Genomic DNA, 21,539 nt, shown 5'->3' with positions numbered 1-21,539 from the left:
TTTCTGCCTGCAGGACAGCTGGTGAGCCCAGGTCTCACCCATGTGTGTACAGATGTTGCTCCACATTGAGACTATCTAAGCAAGTGACAGCATAGCCCTGGCATCCTTCACAGACCATCTGCAATGTCCCATACCCCACCCCAGACATCTCCTGGCTGTCCTCCAGCCACCCCCTGTGGTGGCAGCACCTGTTTCCCCAATGTAAGGGACTCACCAAGCCTCCACAGCCAGGGACACAGGTGCCTAGTAAAGGAGGGACAGAAATCAGGAAGCAAATGACCCTTCTGTAAGTGGAAGATAACGGATTCAGAGACTTTCGTGTGGGGAAGGAAGCCTGAGTCTCGCAGTCCTAGGCAAGGACCTAGCCCACTGCACTGAAGGTGCCTGACGATGCCAGTCTCTCCTGGGAACGCAATGAGCACTCCTCTGAGGAATCTACTTCACTCTGGGCACACTGCAGGACCCTGGTACTGCAGCTGTGCTTTGGGCACACACCTTACCCCTGCCATCCGCCCGCGACACTGCTCTGCACAGGCAGCAGAGCTTTGGGAGACACCTGCTCCATCCTAAGGGTGTTTCCTACCTCGCATGAGGCACCAACTAGAAACCCTCGGGGCAGTGAGGCCCCATCCAACGGTCCTTGAGGCCACAGGGCGCTGGGGCTCAGCTCCCCTGAGGGACCACCCGGGGCAGACGCCACCACTGCCCACGCCATCCATGCCCGCTTCGCAGGGACTTCGGGCCCATGGGAGGGCACTCTCGGAGAGAGGCGCAGCCGGACTTTCCCGGACGCCGGGGCTCCGCCTCCTGGCTCTTTATAGCCAGGCCGGCCGGAGGCTCCGCATCTGTCACACGCCGCCGCCGCCCCGCGAGCCCGCCCGGGACCCGCCGCCGAGTAAGTCCTCCGTGCCGCCTGTCCGTGCTGCGAGCTCGGGACTTTCCCCTTCCCCGTAGGGCCGCTGTATGTCCCGCTTCTCCGTTCCTCCGCTCCTCCGCTCCTCCCGCTCTTCTGCCTGCCTCTCGGCTCACTCGTTACAAGGCTAAGCGAGCACGACGGCTGCCGCTGTGTCTGAACGAGGGGAGCAGTGAGTGGAAGGTGCTAAAGGATGGATTCCTGGGCAGAGCAGCAGACTTCAGCCTCACCTTGTAATTACCAGAACAGAGAATAAATCTAACTGCTGCGGGAAGGACAGCAGCTCCAGGCACTTCCCAGGCTAGGGACCGCAAGACTATGTGTCTGACAATTGCATTGTGACAGCTGAGTCCAATTTCTGTTGCTCATCTCTCAGATTTCAGGGCATGAACACGGGCTGTGAGCAAGAGTCACACCTCTACCCCCCAACCCCTTCCTCAAAACCCAGAGGCTGATCTTGGGCACCAAAGTATCCTACGCCCAGATCAGGCACTGAGATCCAGTTTCCCAATGGCACTTCCCACCTCCTCCTCTTGTCTCTGTTCAGAAGGAAGTGGTTTTCTCACAGATCACAGGAAAATAATAGGATTATGATTCACTTAGCCTAACTGCACTGGGAAACCACTGTTTCAATGCCTAGATCCTGTATGGAGTCAGGCGGCCTCTGTACCAGGGTCACTGCACCAACCTGGCACATTTCTGCATTGCCATTCTTGCTGTTCTGTGACTATTTGTTTTTCCTGATCAGGGAATTCTCACTGCCCCTAGACCTGCCTTCTCCCAGAGCACCAAAGTGCCTGTCAAAATTCCTTTCTGTCCTTGGACACCTACCCTATATCCACCACCTCAGCACCTCAGGCACAAATTGGAGGATTTAACCTCAGGGACAGGTGTTTAAAGCAGGATTTCTTCTTGAGGCTGCTGTGAAGTCAGGAGGAGACTTTCTCTGAGTATATGGCTAATTTAGAAGCTGTGGTCCCTCACCATCACACCTAAATTCAGAGCAGAAAATCTGAAGAAACAGTCCTCAAGAGCTTTCAAAAACCTCCCCCATGGAGGAACTTCAGGGCTTGCCAGTTCTAGTGGAGCTGATTGAACAGGAGCAGAGAGTCTTGGAATCTAGTTTGGGTTTGCTTCAGTCACCCTATCTGCAAAAACAGGCTTGGAAAGTCAGAGTTTGAAAGAGCTGGCAGAGGAGAGTGCTCCATGAACTCTAAGTCTGGCTCCTGGGGAATCTGTGCATATTCTGTCACTGTTGGCTCGAGCAGTAAACTTTGCAAACTCCAGGCCTGAATGCAGGATTTGGGTTTGGGAATAGTAACATGAAAGCTATCCTAGACAGTAGCAGCTGATTTCTCTTTCATCATCAGCAGTTTAAAATGATACTGCTTAGGTTTGAAGCAAGGAGAAAAAGAATATTACACTGCATTTTCTGGGGCTGGTTGGGTGTTGGTTTTTTTTTTTTTGGAGAGGGGGGTATTTTGTTTTTTCTTCTCAATAACTCTGTGTATGTATGTATATATATATATATATATATATGCAGTTTTCTCCTTCGCTGTTTGCAAAATTCTCACTACCAACAAGAGATGCCAGCTAACAGGACTGTTTTCAGTTGTGCTTCAGTAATTTAGGGGAAGCAGAATAGGAGTAGTTAGTAAATCTCTCTGGCATGCCATGAGCAATCCCTTGCAGCATGAAAGCTCTTTCCTTTAACGATGGAAAGGAGAAAACAGGAAGCTACCATGCCCAGAGCCCAGGCTTTGTCCTTCTGTTTCATGGCTCTGCTCCAGGTGTTTCCTTTGTCCTTGCTGCCCACTCCAGAAAAGCTCCAGCTCAGGGGTGCGCATGCCATACAAAAAACTCACTGAATCCCTCTCCAGCCATCACTGTCCTAACGGTACAGGGCCTCTGTATGGGGTAGCAGAGGATGCTCTGCAAGCCATGCTGCTCTTCTGGTTGGAAACGAGATACTAGTTGACCATGTCAAAAATATTTACAACTGAATACTCCTCTGGCACAAACTATTGTGCCACATAATGATGATGATAGCAGTAAATTAGTAACAATGATCAGGTGGGTTCTATCTCAGATCTTGACTTTAAATCATTGCATTTTCCATTACTTGAATCTGAGCTCTGTGCCTGGGAAATGATTCAGCATTTCCCAAAGTACTTAACTGCTACAATAATTAGAAGCCTGATGGAGTTTTAACAGGCTTTCATTCGTGAGCAGAACATGAGCATACAGGAGCAGCCCATGCCCATCTGAGCCAGAGCTGAGGACCAGTCCTGGCATAGCATTTCCTGCCAATGGCCATCAACCATAACAAGTGACAACTCCTTTTAGCTTAGGGTTTCTTGTTCAAATACTGGTTTACTGTGAACTCCTGAAGATACAACCATCTGCAAAACAGCAGCAGCAAACTGACAAACACTAGGCAAGCATTCAAGCGGGCCAAATGTGAGTGAGCATGGCAGCTACTGCCTTGGCAGCCTTACTCACATGCTCAACTCCTTTGGTGTTTATTAGTTCAAGGTGGAAAAAGCACACCTTGAAATGCCAATATTGTCAACAGTTGTCATGCTGCTGGTGTGCAGCCCCTGGGCGAAAACATTGGAGCTGATTTTATCTTTCTTCTAATTCACCTGTGGGATATTTTTAGGCAAGTCAGGGCTGAGGATGCACTGCAGATGTTAGCTTTGTTCACTCTCCCAGGGGACCGCAGGGGCTCACTCAAGTTGCAGCCCCTGACAGCACATGCCCGGTTGCTTGCTTCACTCCAGGGCATCACAAAGCCCTATGCCTGGCCCTTTCAGAGCATTAGTAGGACAAAGTTCTGCCAGACATGAAAAACTACACTTTTAACCAGCCTCATCACTCCCTTATGGACTGTTTTGATACCTGATGTCATTCTGATGGGTTTTAAAGATACATGACATTGATTTTAATATTGAAGAAGAAGTAAAACCATTTTGAAATTCACCTTTCTGATCATCATTCATCAAAATGAAAGATTCTGAAAGTCACCTTTGGCCATAGGAAAGGGAGAGGTACTTTGTTTAGAAATAGGTTTTTAAAAGGGAACAAGAGAGAGAAGCAAGGTCTCGGCTGAGTCTGTGCTTGAACAAACCGGAAGGAAGAGATTTGGCAGAATGAATCTAAACACAGCATTGTATTAGGAAATACTGGATAGGAAAATATCCCTGCAAAAAATTAGGAAAGTCCCAAACACTTTTAAAGAATCTCTGTTACCATGACTTCTTTTGTTTGTTTGTTTTGTAATGGAAATGTAGCAAAAAGAAACTCTTTTTCACTTTATTTAGGATTCTAGTGAAGTATCCTGACCAAAGTAGCCAGAGTGACTAGAAGTTTTCCTCCCTCCCCAGTAAGTGTGCTAGAAGAAGAGGAAGGGGCATAGCTTCAGCCATGGCTCATTGCTGCCTAGCAGCTCTGGTCACCCATGCAAGCCCTGGGGCATGAGGGCTCTGCTGAACAGTGACCCAAGGCAGCAACCTGGCACCCCTGACAGCCACCTTTGTCCTGGCATGGCCATGGCAATACCTTAAGCTCAGCTTTGCACTTTGCCCTGTGTCACAGACCACCAATGCAGCTAAGAGCCAGCCAGATGATGCACACACCCCTCCCTTTCTCTCCCTCCTGAATGAGTTTTCATCCTCATTGTATTTTAAAAGCAATAGCATTACTAATCCTGCACATGACCTGGCAGCCAAAGCAAGGAGAAAGAAAGTAATGTCAGGCTCTAACTATTCTCTATACCATCTAGCTGCTACCACTAGCTTCAAAGCTCTGGGAGTCAGCAGGAGGAATCACAATTAAAACAAAGCTTCTGTCTTCCAACCAGTTTACCCAGAAATAACTATCACAGCTTTGTATCAGCATGATACATATCAACAGCATAAACGTAACAGGGGTATTTGAAGATCACCACATTGTGGCCTTATACCTGAAGCAAAATTCTTCCTTTATTTAAAGCCTGATTCCTCTGCCCTTACACAGTACAAGTAAAATTTTTTTTTCATGCAGAAGTGCACTGGTCTCCTAGAATGTCACTTTAAAAAAAATGTTGATGGAACAAGGATCGGAAACCATGAGTCATTTTGTTTATTTACAACAGTTATTAATTCATACAATTATTATAATTATATATAGTTATGCAATTAAATCCATAGCAATCTACTAAATGATACTTTATACATAAATAATTCTAAACGTGACTTTCTAAAGAAGATGTGTTTCAATACCACATTTCTGTCATTAGTTATTTGTAGTGCAGGAGTGTTAATGGTGGAGCTGGGCTCTGGCAGGATAATATCTGTTTAAACAAGGCTAAACCACCCTGATCCTTCTGCCCTGTCGCTATTTCCTCCTCAGACAGGTGAGGTCAGCCTGGAACTGTGGCAGCACTGGCCACCAGCACCAGTTCATTCAGCAGCTCTGGGGAAAATCTAGTTTGGTTAGACCCTGCTATCAGAACTTTCCTCCCTCCACCACCACATTTCACTCATATTTCTTCCTGCACAAGTCATGACCTACACTACAGCCCCACATTTCAACCCCCCTCCAAGTCACGCTACAGTTGTAACAAGCTGCACTGAGCTCACCTTGTCTTGGGATGCCATAGTCAGGCTGGGACCATTTTAAAAATGAGATTACATAGATTGAGTGGGTTTGGAGGGTCTGAATGCATCCCCAAGCCATTGCAGGAATGCAGGCATCACAGAGAGCAGCTGAACCGATGATTCTAACTGGGATTTGAGGACTAAATGGATAAGATTCATGATGCTTATATCAGGAGATACTACTCTGCTTCCCATACTCCCATCCTTTCAACCAGGTTTTCACATCTGATATTTCTGAACTTTCAGCTACCTTCTCTGGTTGGTGTCCTCAATAAAGCTAAGAATTTTATTCCTGACTTAAATGGGGACCCAGTTAAACCATCAGAACTTTTGCTTAGCAAAGACAGATGTATACCTGACTTGGCAGACTCATCTCATTTTCATTCTGTACTTGCAAACTCAGTGTGCAGCTACATGGATGCTTCCACAGATTTGCAACCAGATGAGAAGAGATCAGCAAAAATCAGGCCCTGAGGAAGGTGTTTCATGGTTGCTTTGAATAGGGCACAGGACTGTTGTCTCATCAAACCATGTCATTCATGTGCAGCACCTGTGCTCACATATGTACTTCCACAACATCCCATAGAAGAGCTTCCAGACAAGCTTGAGGTGTCATATCAGGCCATCTGAATCACTCTCAAAATCACCTATCCATTTTCTCTAAGTTATTTATTAAGGCAGAGATCTGCTTCCATCCTCTCAGGTACCTGAAATGATGTTGCTCGGGATCTCTTCTGCAAAGCTGTGCTTATACCAGATATGTGCAGTGTGCCTCACACTGTCCACACAGGGACAATGAATTTCAATGTTTGTTTGCCACATTGTGCCCTGGCAGTTTTTATGCAAACTGCTGTAATCTGAGCATTCTTTTCTGAAATTACAGGCTAGAAGGAAAATGATGAAAATGCTGCCTTTTTTCCAAAGTGGTCCTCTTGGAATACGCAATGGATCAGAGGGTTGTATTGGTTCAAACAGGCAGCTTGAAAACCCTTCAACATCAGTAGCTGCCTGTCCTGAACCTACTGGAGATGAAATCTGGTCCAGGGACAAGGAGAAGATGAGTGAAAGGCCAGAGGCAGCCTGCAGGCCTTCGCGTGCATCTTCCATCACAAGCAATGGGAGCTGCATCTCGGCTGGGGACAGCCCTGAAAAAGGGAAGAAAGGCATAAAGGGAATCCTCACAAGTGCACTTAAGAAAATGAAAAAGAACAAGCCTCCCAGTGGTAAGTGCTCCTCTGTCCTCCTTGTACCACCTCATAGGCCATAGTTACCTCTAGAGGACCAGGGCAAGGTGGAAAATTGTCCCCTTGAGAAACAAGGGCCCTGTTTGATTGAAGTGACTTGGCCAGGGAGCCCAGGGAAGGATGGGAAGAGGAGGACATGACCCCATGTCCTAGTTGCCTGGTACCAACCACACACTCCTTGAGAATGTGCCAGTTTGCAGCTTTTCTGTCTAAAACAAAACCTACTTCTACCTCTTGTAGGGGCACAGAGATCTGTGGGTGGGTGAGGAACCAAGGAATCCCTCTCTGCTCTGTTCCTCCATGAAACCACCACACTGTGAAATCTATTTTCCCCCTAGAGACAGCAGTGAGCAGCACTCATGGGTCCTTCCCAGGAATATATGAACATACAGGTCCTACAGTTGCAGGCACCCTGCAGGGTGCTTAGAGGTACAGAATCATAGAATCAATAAGGTTGGAAAAGACCTCAGAGATCATCAAGTCCAACCTACCACCCAAAACCTCATGACTGACTAAACCACGGCACCAAGTGCCACGTCCAATCCTCTCTTGAACACCTCCAGGGATGGTGACTCCACCACCTCCCTGGGCAGCACATTCCAATGGTCAGTAACTCTTTCTGTGAAGAACTTGCTCCTCACCTCAAGCCTAAACCTCCCCTGGTGCAGCTTGAGACTGTGTGCTCTTGCTCTGGTGCTGGTTGCCCGAGAGAAGGGACAAACCCCCACCTGGCTACAACCTCCTTTCAGGTAGTTGTAGACAGCAATAAGGTCTCCCCTGAGCCTCCTCCTCTCCAGGCTAAACAACCCCAGCTCCCTCAGCCTCTCCTCAAAGGGCTTGTGCTCAAGACCCCTCACCAGCCTCTTTGCCCGTCTCTGGACATGTTCAAGTGTCTCAATATCCTTCTTAAACTGAGGGGCCCAGAACTGGACACAGGACTCAAGGTGTGGCCTAACCAGTGCTGAGTACAGGGGCACAATGACTTGCCTGCTCCTGCTGGCCACACTATTCCTGATGCAGGCCAGGATGCCATTGGCCTTCTTGGCCACCTGGGCACACTGCTGGCTCACGTTCAGCTGGCTGTCAACCACTACCCCCAGGTCCCTTTCTGTGTGGCTGCTCTCCAGCCACGCCGACCCCAGCCTGTAGCACTGTATGGGGTTGTTGTGACCAAAGTGCAGCACCCTGCACTTGGACTCGTTGAATGCCATCATGTTGGACTCTGCCCATGTGTCCAGTCTGTCAAGGTCCCTCTGCAGAGCCCTTCTACCCCCTAACAGATCAACACCTGCTCCCATCTTGGTGCTGTCTGCAAACTTACTAATGGTAGACTCAATCCCCTCATCTAGATCATCAATAAAGATGTTGAATAGGATTGGGCCCAGCACTGATCCCTGGGGGACACCACTAGTGACTGGCTGCCAGTCAGAATATAGAAAATACCTGCTCAAAGAAACCCAGAACCAGAGACAAAAGTGTCCCTTGGCACTTCTAAGGCTCACCTTCTACCTCTCATTACCTGGTTCATAAATGTAGCAAGCTGCATCTTAAAATAAGTTCATTTTCAAGTCCTGCCTCCTTGTCTGGGGGGCTCTTACAAAATCTCACTGGTTTAGTACAAACTATCTCATTTCCAGGCAGCCCCTTATCTGGCTAGTTGGCATCTCTCTCTCCACGTGTCACATTTTCCCAAACTGGTGAGTTTCCTTCTTGACCTGGAATTTCCTTGGCTAAATTAACTCAGTCTACTGAAAACAAGTCCTTCCTGCCTTTGTTCCTGCTGCTTCATTGCCCCAACCTCAATGTCTTTTCTTTTTAATAAAACAACCAGAACTTGTGAAAACATCCAGATGAGATACCACCAATTCCTGGTACAATATGCTGCTATTTTCCTATCTCAGCTGGATAGTTCTCACTAGGTCATATCTGGGATCACACCTGATATTTTCACCATCATGTCACAGTAATCATTTGCCAGTTCTCCAGACATCTCTCTTCCTCCTCCATCTCAAGCTGATTCCCATTCAACTTGCAGAAGAAAACCCTATTTGTTGCTAAGTAACTTTTGTTCTACTGAATTTGATTCTTAGAGTTTGTGCTATTATATTTCAGCCCTATTTTGAATGTACTATTCAAGTTATTCCGTTGTTCCTTTATAATGCACCAAGCCCTGAGTTTCGATGTCTCTGAGCTTTGTGTGATCACCAGATTAGCACTCCCAGCTTTTGTGCCACAGTCTCTATGAAGAGTATGAAGCAAGATGAGTTTCATGAATAATGAAAATTTCTCCACCCGGGGTTTTCCATACAAACCTTACACACCTAACAAAACTTTTCTGGGGACATACCTTCTAAAGTTTAACTAACAGTTTCCCAGATTGCCCCATATTAAGTGACTATCTGTAATTCAGATAATATAGGTCATTTCTATTTATCTTGCTTGATAAATGTGTCCTCCAAAAAAATTTCACGGGTCAGACTGTGCCAACCTATTTCTGGAAAACCCATGTGGTATTTCCTCTAGCACTTCTCATTTAGCTACATCTTTCCATCTGCATTTTTTCTAAAGCCATGCTTCTGACCTGAGGTCATAGGAGAAGTGAGATAATAAATAAATAGAACTTCACAGATGTCAATTTTGGAAAAAAATTATAGGTAGTTCATGAAGAGCTGCTCCATATGGAACACACTGGGATGGGGATTCAAATTTCCATTGCCCCAGTTAGAGGCAAGCTAGAAATAATCTTATCTCTAAATATGTAGAAATATTTCCTGTATGGTGAAGATTCCTAAGATCTAGTGTTATAGAAATGTAAACATTATTTTTTTGCAAAACAAAAAGTAGTGCAGACATTATATTTTATAAAACAGACATTGAAATCTTCGCTATTGGGTAAAGAAAGGCTGTTCTTTTCTCATCAGTCAAACAAGTCATGGATGTCCTTGAAGAGCAAAAGCTTTGTGATGCTGCTCAGCTTCTGATTGTCCTGGAGAGGAGCCTGTCTAGCAAAAGTGAGGAGGGATTAAACACCAGCCAGCAAGACATCGAGTCCGTCCATGAAGTTCTGAAGCACAAAGTCTTCAGCATCCTGAAAGACTCCATACAGCACGTGAAAACAAACCCAGAACTGCTACAGCAGGCAATAGAGGCACTAAAGGAGCAGGAGAAAGAAGATCAGAACTACACATCAGAGAATCCAGCTGACCCAAACCAATTTAGACCTAGAAAATGGAAAGAGATTTGGGTGGCTACAGTAAAGGAGTCAGTAGAGTCTCGAATGAAAGACACGAGCCGTACTCCTAGAACTGAGAACCTCTCTACAGTTGGCCAGAACCTCCTACACATGGGAAAGACAATGAAAGAAGATTTGACAGTAGTTGCAAAGTACATTAAACAGCTTTATCCTCCTGAGTTTAAGGTGTTCAGTATGTATGCTGAACTGTACCACAATTATTTTGCCTCTCAAGCAAAGAAAAATGCTGAGTCTTATCTGGAAGACAAGGATATTTACCTTCTCCTCTCATGGGTGCACAATATTTATCCAAAGTAAGTGAGGATTTTACACATTTATTCCTGCTGGTCAACACAGGTTCCCTGGCTGCTTGATTTATGAATTGGCATCACTGTGATGCAGTCTGGCACCTGGCTAGGTTTTGGTGTCATTGGCATTGTGCTGATGGACACTAGCTAGTCAGGACAGCCAGAAGGGGTGCACTCAAGGCCGCTAATCTGTAAACCAAGAGCAAACACAACCATTCAGGCTTCTAGACAACAGATATGCGTGCAGATGTTTAGGGCTTCATTTGTGGGGTCAGTCAGACATGTTCATTGCCTTGATCTCTATTCCAGTTGCAGACTTGAATTTATTTTTGGAAAATTCATAAATTTCAGCCATCTGGACCAGAGGGCAGCCAATAAATAGAACAACCTGCATGCAGTTATCCTGGGCATGGAGGATGTTGCTTAGGTGTTACCCACAGTCTACACTTTCCTGTCAGTTAGAAGGTAAAAGGGTGTACCCCAGTGAGAGGATGTCATCGGCCAAAGGTCACCTTCATCTTCACAAGCTCTGTATGTTATAGAACTGAAAATATTCCTTGTTGTGCCTTATAGTACTCCATGTAGCGTGGAGAATTGAGGGATCCCACTTCTTAGGTGAAAACCGGTAAATACACCAGCAGTGCTTCCTCTGCTGTTGTAAGGCGATTCAACCTTCACCTCCACTGTTTCCTTCTCATGTTTCATTGATGGAGTATAATTAGTCAGTGTTGATCCTGGAAGTTTTCCAGAGCCAGTGCTGACTCTAGGTCAAGATATGCAGGCCTGAACCAGCAGGTGTTTGGAAATCAGTAGCTGCAAGGAGCTGGGCTCAGCCAGAGCAGTGCAGCCTGGAGCTGGGGATGGTGTTGGCCAGGGCAGTGTCTGCTTTGTGGAGTGTTCCCAGAGGCCACCTCCAGGTGACTGGTGAGGCACCCCCTCTCTCCATGGTAGGCAACAACGGGAGCAACAAAGAGGATGAGGATGGCTGCACAACAGCCTGGCTCCAGCTTCCAGTGTCGTATCAGAAACAGCCTATGTGCAGAAAGTACAGTGGTGTACCCATGTGGAGCTGGGTGATGTGCAGACGCGTGACTCAGGTGATGTTCAGGGTTATTCTCTGCAGCTCCAGAAGGAGAAGCTGCTTCCAAATCAGTCTCCACACAACTGCTGGTCTGAGCTTCCCATGGCTGGCAGGTCGCTTTCCTTGAAGCTGGTCAGGAGCACCCAGCTCAGCCAGAATATGGTAGGAACATGACAGCAGGGTATGAATTGCTCCCTCCACTTCCAACTGGTCACGAAACACCAGTTTTCAACTGATCGCCTCTTTGTATTGATGGACAAGGTTTGTGTCCTCAGGCTAGACCCTCCTGCTTCAGGTCTCCCATCCCCACTAGAAGGCAATGTTCAGTGCTTAGGAGCTTGGCAGAACATGACTCTCTTCCCTGGGATTGCTTGTGGTTCCACCCTCATAGGTCTCACCCCTGGCACAGATTCAGCTCCTCAAAGTCCTGCCTGGACTAAGGACAATTTACATTTCCTTCTGTTTTTTCACTGATAGCCTCAAAAAGTGTTAATGATTTGCATCAACAGCTGTCTTGAATTACACTGTCCTTGGAAAAAATGTGATTGTTTGGCTTTTTCATTCCAGAGATATGAGAAAAGATCATGTTTTAGCGGAGGAGTTGGAAAAAGTTAAGCTTGGAAGCCTTTTGCCATCAAGTCTGAGCAAAGACCTTGAAAAGAAATACCTTGACAGTGAAGAGGTGAGAATCTGTTCAATCCCTGAACTCCTCAGAGGAGCTATCACTTGTCCTGTGTACACGTTTCTGTCCTGTGAGCCACACATCCTTCCACAGAGAAGCAAAAGCAAGAATGCTTTTATTTCTTTCTTGGGGACAGATTGGCTTTGTGCTTAATGGGAATTGCAGAGCAAAGTTCTGCTTAGCTCTGGGAGCCATCAGAAAATTACTGCTCTCTCCTCACAAACCTTGTGGTAGGAAGTTGAGGAAAAATCCAACTACAAATCTTCATGGGTAACTTTTCAGTCATCTGTTATAACCCCAGAGGAATTTATGCTCCCTCTCACAGACCATTGATTCAGAATTACTTCTGGTCCCTTCAGTGGTGCCAGACCTTGGGTGAGCACAAAAAATGTAGGCCTGACCTTTAATAATCTGTTTCTTTGACAGAGAATTGCCTGGTGTGTAGAAAATAATTACTCTGAGTTTTGGATCGCTCTTGCTTTAATGGAAACAAGAAGCAACTTTTATAGTACTCCTATAGCTTAGTGCTTTTGGCATTTGGGGCTGAAATTCCTGGAAAATGAGAAGACAGGTTCCAGGTTTAGCTGGAGCCCATTGCTGTTTTGCACATGGGAGATGTAGGTCTGCACAGACAAGGCACTTGGAGGTCAGAAATACATGACAGCCACAATACAGGCCATTTCCAAAGCCTACTTGCACAGTGTGCATGGGAAAGGTCAAAGCAGAAAGAACCCAAGAACATCTCATTTCACTTTCCAGCATTCAGAAGTGCTTATGGAAAAGGATTGCAAAACCAGGCCCAGAAGATAGTGTGACACACAGGCAGTGCATGTCTGGGGGAATTTGGGCACATGTTGCTGCTTGCAGCCTGCAACCTACCCACCACTCCCCTGCTCTGCCCTCCAGATCACCACTGATGCAGCAGGGTAGAAGACAGGGACACAGATTTTGATCTTCATTTCTGCCCTGAAATATTAACTTGCTGTTGCTTGGGTGGATATAGGAAGAGTGTTGTCCTTGCTGCTGTGAAGCAATGCGTTGTAACAAAGAGCCTTTATTTCTCAGTGAGGGTGAAGGAAAATGAGCCAGACAAATGGTGTGAGGACAAGTAAAACCTGTATAAGACAGCAGGTACTGCATCCACTTAGTGGTAAATGCTGTTGTTTTTCCTTCCCTAAAGGCTACTATCAAAAATTCACTGACCAAATGTTTAGATAAAGAAATCCAAAGATGGAAAGAAGACCAAGAACCAGAGAAACTAAATGGCCATTTTCAGAGTGAACTACTAGCAATATTTGTCATCCAGGTAATACAATAACTGATTGCATCCTCTATGTATTTAGGATTTGAAACCAGCTACAGCCAATGCAGGAAAGCAAAATGCTGGGTCACTTGTGTAGGGTGGTCATGGAGGTGGGTGGTACAGGGGAGCCCAAACCCATGGTCTGGCACACTCCTGGTCTACCATGTGCTGGAAACAAACATATCTGTAAGCAAAATGAGCAGGAAAGCTGCCTTCATTTCTCCCTCTGCAGTCTCTTCTGCACCCCGAGCCAATGCCAAGCCATCAGGCCCTGGGCAATGTAACAGCAGAGAGACAAGACAGGTTCAGCTGATCGAGGAAGCAGCATGGTGCTATCGCCCTGCTTTGCTCCCAGGGAGACCCTCATGGGCAGAGCTGCTCTGAGTGTTCACACTCTTTCCCCAAGCTCAACACATTCCCTTCTCTGGCTGTACAGGGTTAATGGAGTTTGTTTTTTTTAAGAGATGGTTTCATCTACTGAGGGGTTTGTGCTTGAATTGTTTCTTTAATGCAATTACACTTAGCAAAAAAAAAGTCCAAAAAAGTACACACGTGTCATTTCCCTACTCTCTCAGACAGTCTATGGACTTTCTTTAATGCTTCTTATTCACCTCTTTCCTCATGTGAAAAGGGAGTTCCAAATTAGCTTGAACCCACCAAATAAGTATAGTTGTTCTTCATGGTCCATGGCCTGACCACAGGCAGGTATGGAGGAGGGCTGGGTGCAGGTACTGCAGTTAAAGATCTGTACCCTTTTTGGAGCAGGCAGCATTAAAACTGAACTTGTTTGCTTGTTTGTTTGTTAGAGTATCTACAGTGGCCAGACACGAGCCAAGGACATCAGTGCCTCGGTGGGTGAGGAGCTGTCACGTCGGCTGTGGAAGGAGCTGCCTGCCTTCCTGAAAAGGTGTAGTAAGATGGCATTGGGCAGCAGGGCTGGCAGAGCTGCCTGAGACACACATTCATCCCCATCTCCTCTTCCTATCTCCTTTTCAGCTACAAGGATGCTTTTGAAGACTTTAAGGAGAAGAGCAAGAAGCACAGATACTACAAGCCTACACTGATTGCAAATATTAACAACTGCTGGAATTTTAGGTAAAGGTCCAAAAGAAAAGGCTTTCCTCCTTCTTCTGCAGGCAACTGATAATAGCGTGATAGAGGGGAGGGACTCCAAAATACTTCCACAGCAAGGTCCATCTGCCTGCAGAGGAAGATTGGGAGACCTCTGAATTTCTTTCTCTCTAATTCAAGGGCACATTATTCTGACTTTGGTATTTCCTTGCAGAGACTATGCAGAGAAAAACATGTCAGAAAAGGACAACAATAAAGCCATTATCCTCAGCACTCTAGGTGACATCGAAAGCAGTGTCTTTGATGTGCTACTTCAACAGCTGTTCGTCCAGCTGAAGGTACTGGATCTACACTCTACACTCCCGCCCAGTGCCAGGGCTAGGAATGTTCTCCCATTGATTGCCTAAACCTCTGATTCAAGAGCAGCAAAGTTCAGAAGGGCTCCAGGCCAGGTCACCTCTCAACATTGGTTCTAATTTGTACTGCTGCCAGAATACTCACTCGTCTCTCCTTGAGCTGGTCCTCAAGCCTGCAGGCAAAATGGGAGCAGCTACATAAGCATGACTGTGCAGGGAATATAGAATGTGCTGATCACATCTTAGACAAGGAGTCTCAACCTGCCAGGGAGTGAGTCTCAACCTGCCAGTGCCAGTGTTTACACTCCAGACTGTAGGAAGCAATCATAAATGACACCAGCTGCAATTAAGCAGCTTTTGGCTTCCTTGTAAAGGTGGCCTGGAAGGCACTTTTGGGGGTTTTTTTGTTTGTTTGTTTTGTTTTTTTACATATAACATGCAAAAGCATGGTAGAGGGGAAAGTGTAGGAGTCAGGACTGCTCAGACACAATCTCTCCTGCTTCCTCTGTAGGGCCTTTTGGAAGGCATGGCAGAGCAGGGGTGCTTTTTTTATTTTCATATTTATTTACTGTGTTCAAGAAAAATTGTGGTTGAAAAGTCTCAGAATGATTCCTTTTCCCTAATGGTTCCATAGATCGCTAATCCAAGGTGGTGTGGACAAAACATTAAAAATGTGAATAATAATAATAATAATAATAATAATAATAATAATAATAATAATAATAATAATAATAATAATAATAATAATAATAAAACAACCACACATACAAAAACCAGTCTTCAACATGACCTTCTCAAGCCCATCACAAGCAGCCAAGAAGGGAAGACAGCCCCTTCTTCCCCTACAAGTCATCATCACATATCCCTGCACAGGACTGTATGCAGTGATGTTGCCATGCAGGATACTGTACAGATAAAAATGCTAACTATACACATGCATTGAATTTGTTTTGAGGCAACTGAGCAGTTTTTCTATTTTTCAGCCAATTTATAAGAAGTTTACAGAAAATAAGTGGGACTCCAGCAATGAAGTTATGAATGAGATCATTAAAACCACCAGCAAACATATTTCAGACTTCCGGACCTTAAAGGACCCTTTCTATCATGTAAGTCAAAGATAAATACGGGAGGGATTCTGGGATGCCTCATGTGTTCTCAGACTGTGATCCTCTGTGACTAGAGTTGCCTTGACCTGCACTAAGCTGACAAGCTGGCCTGGCATTGGAGAGCCCTCTCAGGTAGGATATCCATCAGCATGTAGTTTAGCTAGATTAGCCATATAAATATTACTCTTCTCCAGCAGAAGCAGACTCCTGTAACTCTGCTGCAGTGTTTTCAGAGAAAACCACCCCTGCTGTAGAGAAAGTGCTCTAGGGATCACCTAAATATAGCTTTATTTAACTATGGGGTTGGTTTAGCAGCTTTGAAACATGGATACAATTGCACAGTTCTGTCTCATGGCTCCTTTGATTGCCCCAAGGACTGGGGGAGGTGCATGCAACTGGGACAAATCCCAGAAAACTGAGCCACAAGCACATCTTCATTGGTACTGGAGTATGTATAAAACATCACCACAGAAAAATAAAATCTTTGATTTCCTGCCTTTGTCTTTTTAGTAGCTGAAATAAAATTATGATGTTTTGTCTGTTGGAGAGAGGAACAGGAGGAGCAGCATGAATTCCTGTTTCTCTGGAGCACCGTTACTTTTCTAACACATGAAGAGCTTTTCTATGCTTTAAACTCTTCCCAGAAGGAAACTGCATTTGGAAATTCCCACACTTCATTAGTTTGAGTTTCTCGGCACCAGGGATGTCGTGTAACCAGTGGTGGGAGCATGGCAACCAGTGCCATTCCTAATGTGTCAGCAGCAGCAGGCATTTTGTGGGGCAGCACTCAACATGTTTTTGTTCCCACTTCCCCCACCCCCCAGTATTTTTTTCTCCCCAAGCAAAAGATAGATGAATTATCCCTCCTCTCCTTCCCAACAGGCTATCATTGAGAAGATCCATGCTCGTTTGGTTAAAGAGTACATTGTGAGGCTGCTGAAGAGGAAAGTCAGCCTGAAAACTCCAGCACAACAGCAAACCCTGGCTCAACACATCTCCAAGAATGCTGCTGACCTGGAAGCCTTCTGCACCAGCAATGTACGTGAGTGCTCACTGCATGAACAGCAGCGCAGGGCACAGGCACACTGGAAAACAGGAAAATACATTTTTTCAGGGCCTCTCATTAACCTTTCCAAGTCAGCTTAATTTCCTGGAAAGCAGAGCCTGAGGCAGAAAGATGGTCTCAAGTGCCTGCAGGCAGGAAGACTCCCCTGCCACAAGCCTGACCCTCTTCTGGATGGAGAGCAATTATTTCATCCTCCTTTGTCCTGTAGGCAATGGCTTCCTCTTGAAGATTTATATTATTAGAGCCAGAAAATTTAGCTAAACACTGCATTGCTGTGGTTTCAGTACAGCCTGCATGGAGTCTGGGTTTTGACTCTTCCCCTTTGCCCTTGATTTCCTCTGCTGTTTTTAGGTCAGGCAGGAGCTGGAACACACATGAGGGTTTTCTCCACCAGAGACTCTTGCTTTCTTTGCATGGCTGAAACACCCTTCCCCATCCTCTGAGATCACTTCCCTCCTTTCACACTTCTAAATTTGGCTGCAAAAGAGCTAAGATAAGTCATGTCCTCCACCACTCCCTGTATATTTGACTGGAGAAGGAACAAGCCTGAGCATCACTTGGCATGGGTGGGAGATCAGCCAGCTGGTGTCTTGGGATATCCAATGGTCAGAAAACAGGTCAGGTGAGGTGAGTAGGGAGAGGAGTTTGGCAGTGCCGGAGATGCTAAAGGTTGAGTGCATTGTTGGGAGAGAGCAGCATGCAGCAGTGCCTTACCTGGCCCATCAGTCCTTGTACACACGCTAGGAAGCTTAGAAACCCGAGGAAAGGAAAACACGGTAGGGGTTAGAGCAGAGGGAGTCTGTTGAGGTGGATGCAGAAACCTCAGTCTTACAGCAAACCTTACACCACTTGTGTAAGAGGATTAGAAACCATCACAAGACTAACCCAGTTTCTCCAAAGGCTGGTCCAGGCTAGAAGTATCAATGAAAACAATGAGGCACTTCAAATTGCTGCCATGTCCTTCCCCTCCTTCCCCACCACCAGGAAACAGCCGCAGGAGTCAGCTCAGCTGCATCCTCTGTGAAGCACAGCTCCTGAGCTGGTTGGGGGTTTGCGCCTCCAAGATGCCCTGCTGACCACTTTCTCTTCTAGCAGGGGTCTCAAGCCACGTGGCTGAATTCAGCACTCCCCAAACTGGCTGAAATAATCCGACTTCAGGATTTAGGTGCTATTAAAATTGAAGTTGCAACACTCGCCACAATATACCCAGATATCCGGTAAGAGTCGCTGAAACAGATTTGCAAGTGCTCACGTGGAATTTTAACTGAGCCAGAAAACAGTCAAATATGGGTATAGGTGAGGTTCATACAACCTGAGTATATAAACATGGGTGGGGAGCTTCCTGCCAGGCTGTGGCAAACCCTGGGCTGTTAGACAACAACTAATTAAAAAAAACCTATTTATATATTCCAAATTCCATTACATTTTTCTCCTTTGCCTTGGAGTTTCTCTACCCCAAACTTCCTGGGACAGTGCTGGGGCCTGTGTAGCACTGCCAGATGCTGAGCTGGCATCTGGCAGGGACCTCAGTGCCCACTGTGGTTTGGGGTCTGCATCCTGGCGCATGGGAGATCTGTCAGAGGGGATAACATCTGCCCATTTCTCTTCACAGCAAAAGGCACCTCGAAGCGTTCCTGCACATCAAGGCCAATTTGTCACGCAGTGAACTGAAAAGCATCCTGGGCTACTTGGCAGACAGCACAGCATCTGCACTGCCTGAGGCTCCACTCTTCTCCAGCATACACATGTCCTAGGCCAAGGCATTGCCTGGCACCTGCTTGTGCTGGACTGTTGTCTAAGCTGAGTTGGAGACTGTCCCCTGAAGCACAGTGCATACTGCTGCCTTTTCCAGTGGAAGGTACTCTGCCCTAATCTGGTGCTCAGCACCTCTGGGTAACACTCTTCCATGAAGGGCTGGGAGGAAGGTGCACCTGCAGTAGGAGTAGTGCCCATAAGGTCCAGGGCTGCTACTCAGACCAGTCATGGACTCCTTCCATGTCCTCCTTAGTACCACCACATTCTCTGCCTGGACGCTGCCATGGTGCTCTGACCTCCTTCTACCTCACAGGATGCCATGAAGGCCACATTACTGATTCCTCAACTAGCCCAGACTGAGCAGGCACCTCCTGTGTAATATTTTGTCTTCTAAGGAAATGGAGGGAAACAAAAACTGAAGACAAAATTTAGAGATGTTGGATAAGTCTCATGTGAGCATGCTTTCACCCAAACTGCTTTCATCTGAGCCAGAGGTGGTGGCTATGTTAGGCTGATTGGAGAGGCACCAAGTTCTTAGGTCAGGAGGAAACACAGCTCCAACCATGGCAGGACTTCTGCTGTCCTGTTTCCTCCCCCCCCCCCGCCGCCCCGGACCTTAGGTTTGGAGTTGCCCCAGCTGCACAGAGTCACAGAATGGTAGGGGGTGGAAGGGACCTCTGGAGATCATCTGCTGTGCCCCATGCAGCAGCACTGACCAGGGGCATTGGGCTTTCTGAACTGGCCCTGGAGAGCCCTAGCTGGCCCTGCAGCAGAAGCCCAGTAAACACAGCATATGCTTCCTTCATCTCTGTGAGGTGGGGATGCTCAACCTCTCTGGCAGCAGTCAGCCACTCTGCAGTGACCTCATTCAGTGCATCTGCACCAGAGTGGTAACCTGCTAACAGAAGGTTAGGAGAAGCTGCCTGTTGCAATGGATCACGTGGGCTAAGCCCCAGCATCTAGTAAAGCACTTTGGATATTACTTAAGCACTTCCTGTAAAGGAGAGGACTTTTCCAGACCCTGTTAATGACATGGGCTTTGAATGGGTGCTGGAACTGGTCTCAAATGGCATTAAAATGTATTGAGCACCCTGTACATGTCACTGTTTCTTTGCTCACTCTTTCTCCTCTTGCTGTGAGGTGTGGATATGATGTGAAAACAACAAATGCATCTGTTGTGAAACTGTTTTGTTTTTACAGCTTAGTTTTGGGGGAAGCAACAATGTGTTTAGTTGAAGATCTTGCCTTTCTGTTTTTCTCTGTTTCAGCTTTTGTACCAGTCTGTAGAAAGTTGGTCTGGAAGGAAGATGCATAATGACTGTGCAAAACATGCAGCACATTTATATGCATAGGCAGTATACCATTGGTGTATTTTTGCATCCAATTTTATTTTTTCTCAGTTAGAGATATTCATTTGCAATGTTTATATTTAAACAGTATTCAAATATGCTAAAAAAGTGACTCATTCATTCTGTCTCTGGCTGTTGTTTACTGCGTTACCACATGTAGTCCTACGTACTCCTTCAAAGGGCCAATTTCCACTCTTCCCAGCCTGCTCTGGTGATTGCCACCCACTGGTTTGAGGTAGGAGAGGCCTTTGTGGAATATGGAATACAGATAAGCTGAAAAAGCAGAGACACCCTCGGTTTGTGCTGTATATGGGTCTCATATCCTGGTTTTCTTTGCTGCGTGGAGCAAGGACTGCTGTGCACAGCGTATTTATGGTATCTGGTATAACAAGGTCCAAGATGCCAGCCTCCAGGCACTGCCTCAATCTCAATGTTGAATAATTTTTTAAAAAATACATATTCAACATACATCTCACCCTTACTACTCTGTTATGCCCCTTTTTCCACTTCTCTTGTCTCCTCCTGTTCATAAAAGTCTTCATCAGACACATCCCACAAGAATTTGGCCCCAGGTGGCCCCGTGGCTCCTTTTAACTTCCTGCTATTAAACCCGTGGCTTTGCTGCTGTCCACAGTAACATGGAAGCAGGAGGAGTCCCCTGCCAACAAGTAATGTTACAAAATTGCACCCCGGGTGAGAAACAATGCCTTGTCTTCAACCTGGCTGTGGGTAGCGCAAACCTCCCCTTCCTTCCATAAGCACACTCGTGCTCCCACAAAAGTTCAGACGCATCATTTAAAAGCTTATCACCCATTATTTAAACATTTAGCCCAGTTAAAATTTAAAGCCAAATGCCAAAATGACTTCTGACAGTGCTGAGCACTCACGACAACCGTCGCCTGTTGTGCAACATTTCCTTTCCCAATTAGTGAAAGGTCATGTTATTGCTATAGAGAACTGCATTTTGATTCCGAGAGAGCTGCTAAGGGCCTACAGCAGTGCAGCACACAAGCGACCACATTGGTCTTAAATTAAAAAAAATAATCCAGCTAAGTAAATGCTCAAAGAAAAGTAGTGTTTTCTGTTGATATATCGTCATTAAGAGGGACAAGAGAAAAATGCTTTGCATACACATTTCATAAGCCATATGGAACTGCATTCTGTGACCCCCTTCGTCATGCTATGAAACTCCAGCTTTCAGCTCTAATGAGCCCAGGAAACTCCTTTATTTATCTTGATATGTGACTCGACATTTACCACGGCATTTATTTGTATGTGGCCTATTACACACAGTCAGGTCCTTTCCAGACCTTGCACAAATGTCTTCTGATAACAGTCAGATCCATACTGATAAATAGCACTCCTAAAAACTAAATAAATACAAGTTTCTGAGGTCAGTGTGGCAAGACTGTCTTTATCATGCAACCTCTGCT

At 46.1% G+C, this 21,539-nt stretch overlaps 1 protein-coding gene across 1 annotated transcript; it reads left to right on the top strand.

Annotated features, from left to right (window-relative positions):
* The first annotated feature begins 843 nt into the window (after positions 1–843).
* On the top strand, positions 844–19,280 carry TNFAIP2 (TNF alpha induced protein 2). Its single transcript, XM_009904965.2, has 12 exons — positions 844–895; positions 6,437–6,776; positions 9,719–10,343; positions 11,986–12,100; positions 13,281–13,406; positions 14,210–14,310; positions 14,400–14,498; positions 14,689–14,812; positions 15,814–15,936; positions 16,819–16,974; positions 18,098–18,219; positions 18,615–19,280. The coding sequence occupies exons 2-12, from the start codon at positions 6,449–6,451 to the stop codon at positions 18,754–18,756; spliced, it is 2,061 nt and encodes a 686-aa protein (XP_009903267.1). The 5' UTR covers positions 844–895; positions 6,437–6,448; the 3' UTR covers positions 18,757–19,280.
* Positions 19,281–21,539: the final 2,259 nt, after the last annotated feature.

The sequence above is a fragment of the Dryobates pubescens genome, chromosome 5, assembly GCF_014839835.1.
Source record: "Dryobates pubescens isolate bDryPub1 chromosome 5, bDryPub1.pri, whole genome shotgun sequence".
Classification (NCBI taxonomy): Eukaryota; Metazoa; Chordata; class Aves; order Piciformes; family Picidae; genus Dryobates; species Dryobates pubescens.
The sequence above is the reverse complement of the archived record's forward strand: the minus strand, read 5'-3'. Positions and strand labels throughout refer to the sequence as shown.

What these genes read in the sequence shown, in the direction of transcription:
- TNFAIP2 (XM_009904965.2), top strand. Translation starts at nt 6,449, where the DNA reads ATGATGAAAATGCTGCCTTTTTTCCAAAGTGGTCCTCTTGGAATACGC. An exon ending in AAAGAACAAGCCTCCCAGTG is followed by an intron (nt 6,777 to 9,718) that starts GTAAGTGCTCCT and finishes TTTTCTCATCAG; the next exon opens with TCAAACAAGTCATGGATGTC. An exon ending in GTGCACAATATTTATCCAAA is followed by an intron (nt 10,344 to 11,985) that starts GTAAGTGAGGAT and finishes TTTTCATTCCAG; the next exon opens with AGATATGAGAAAAGATCATG.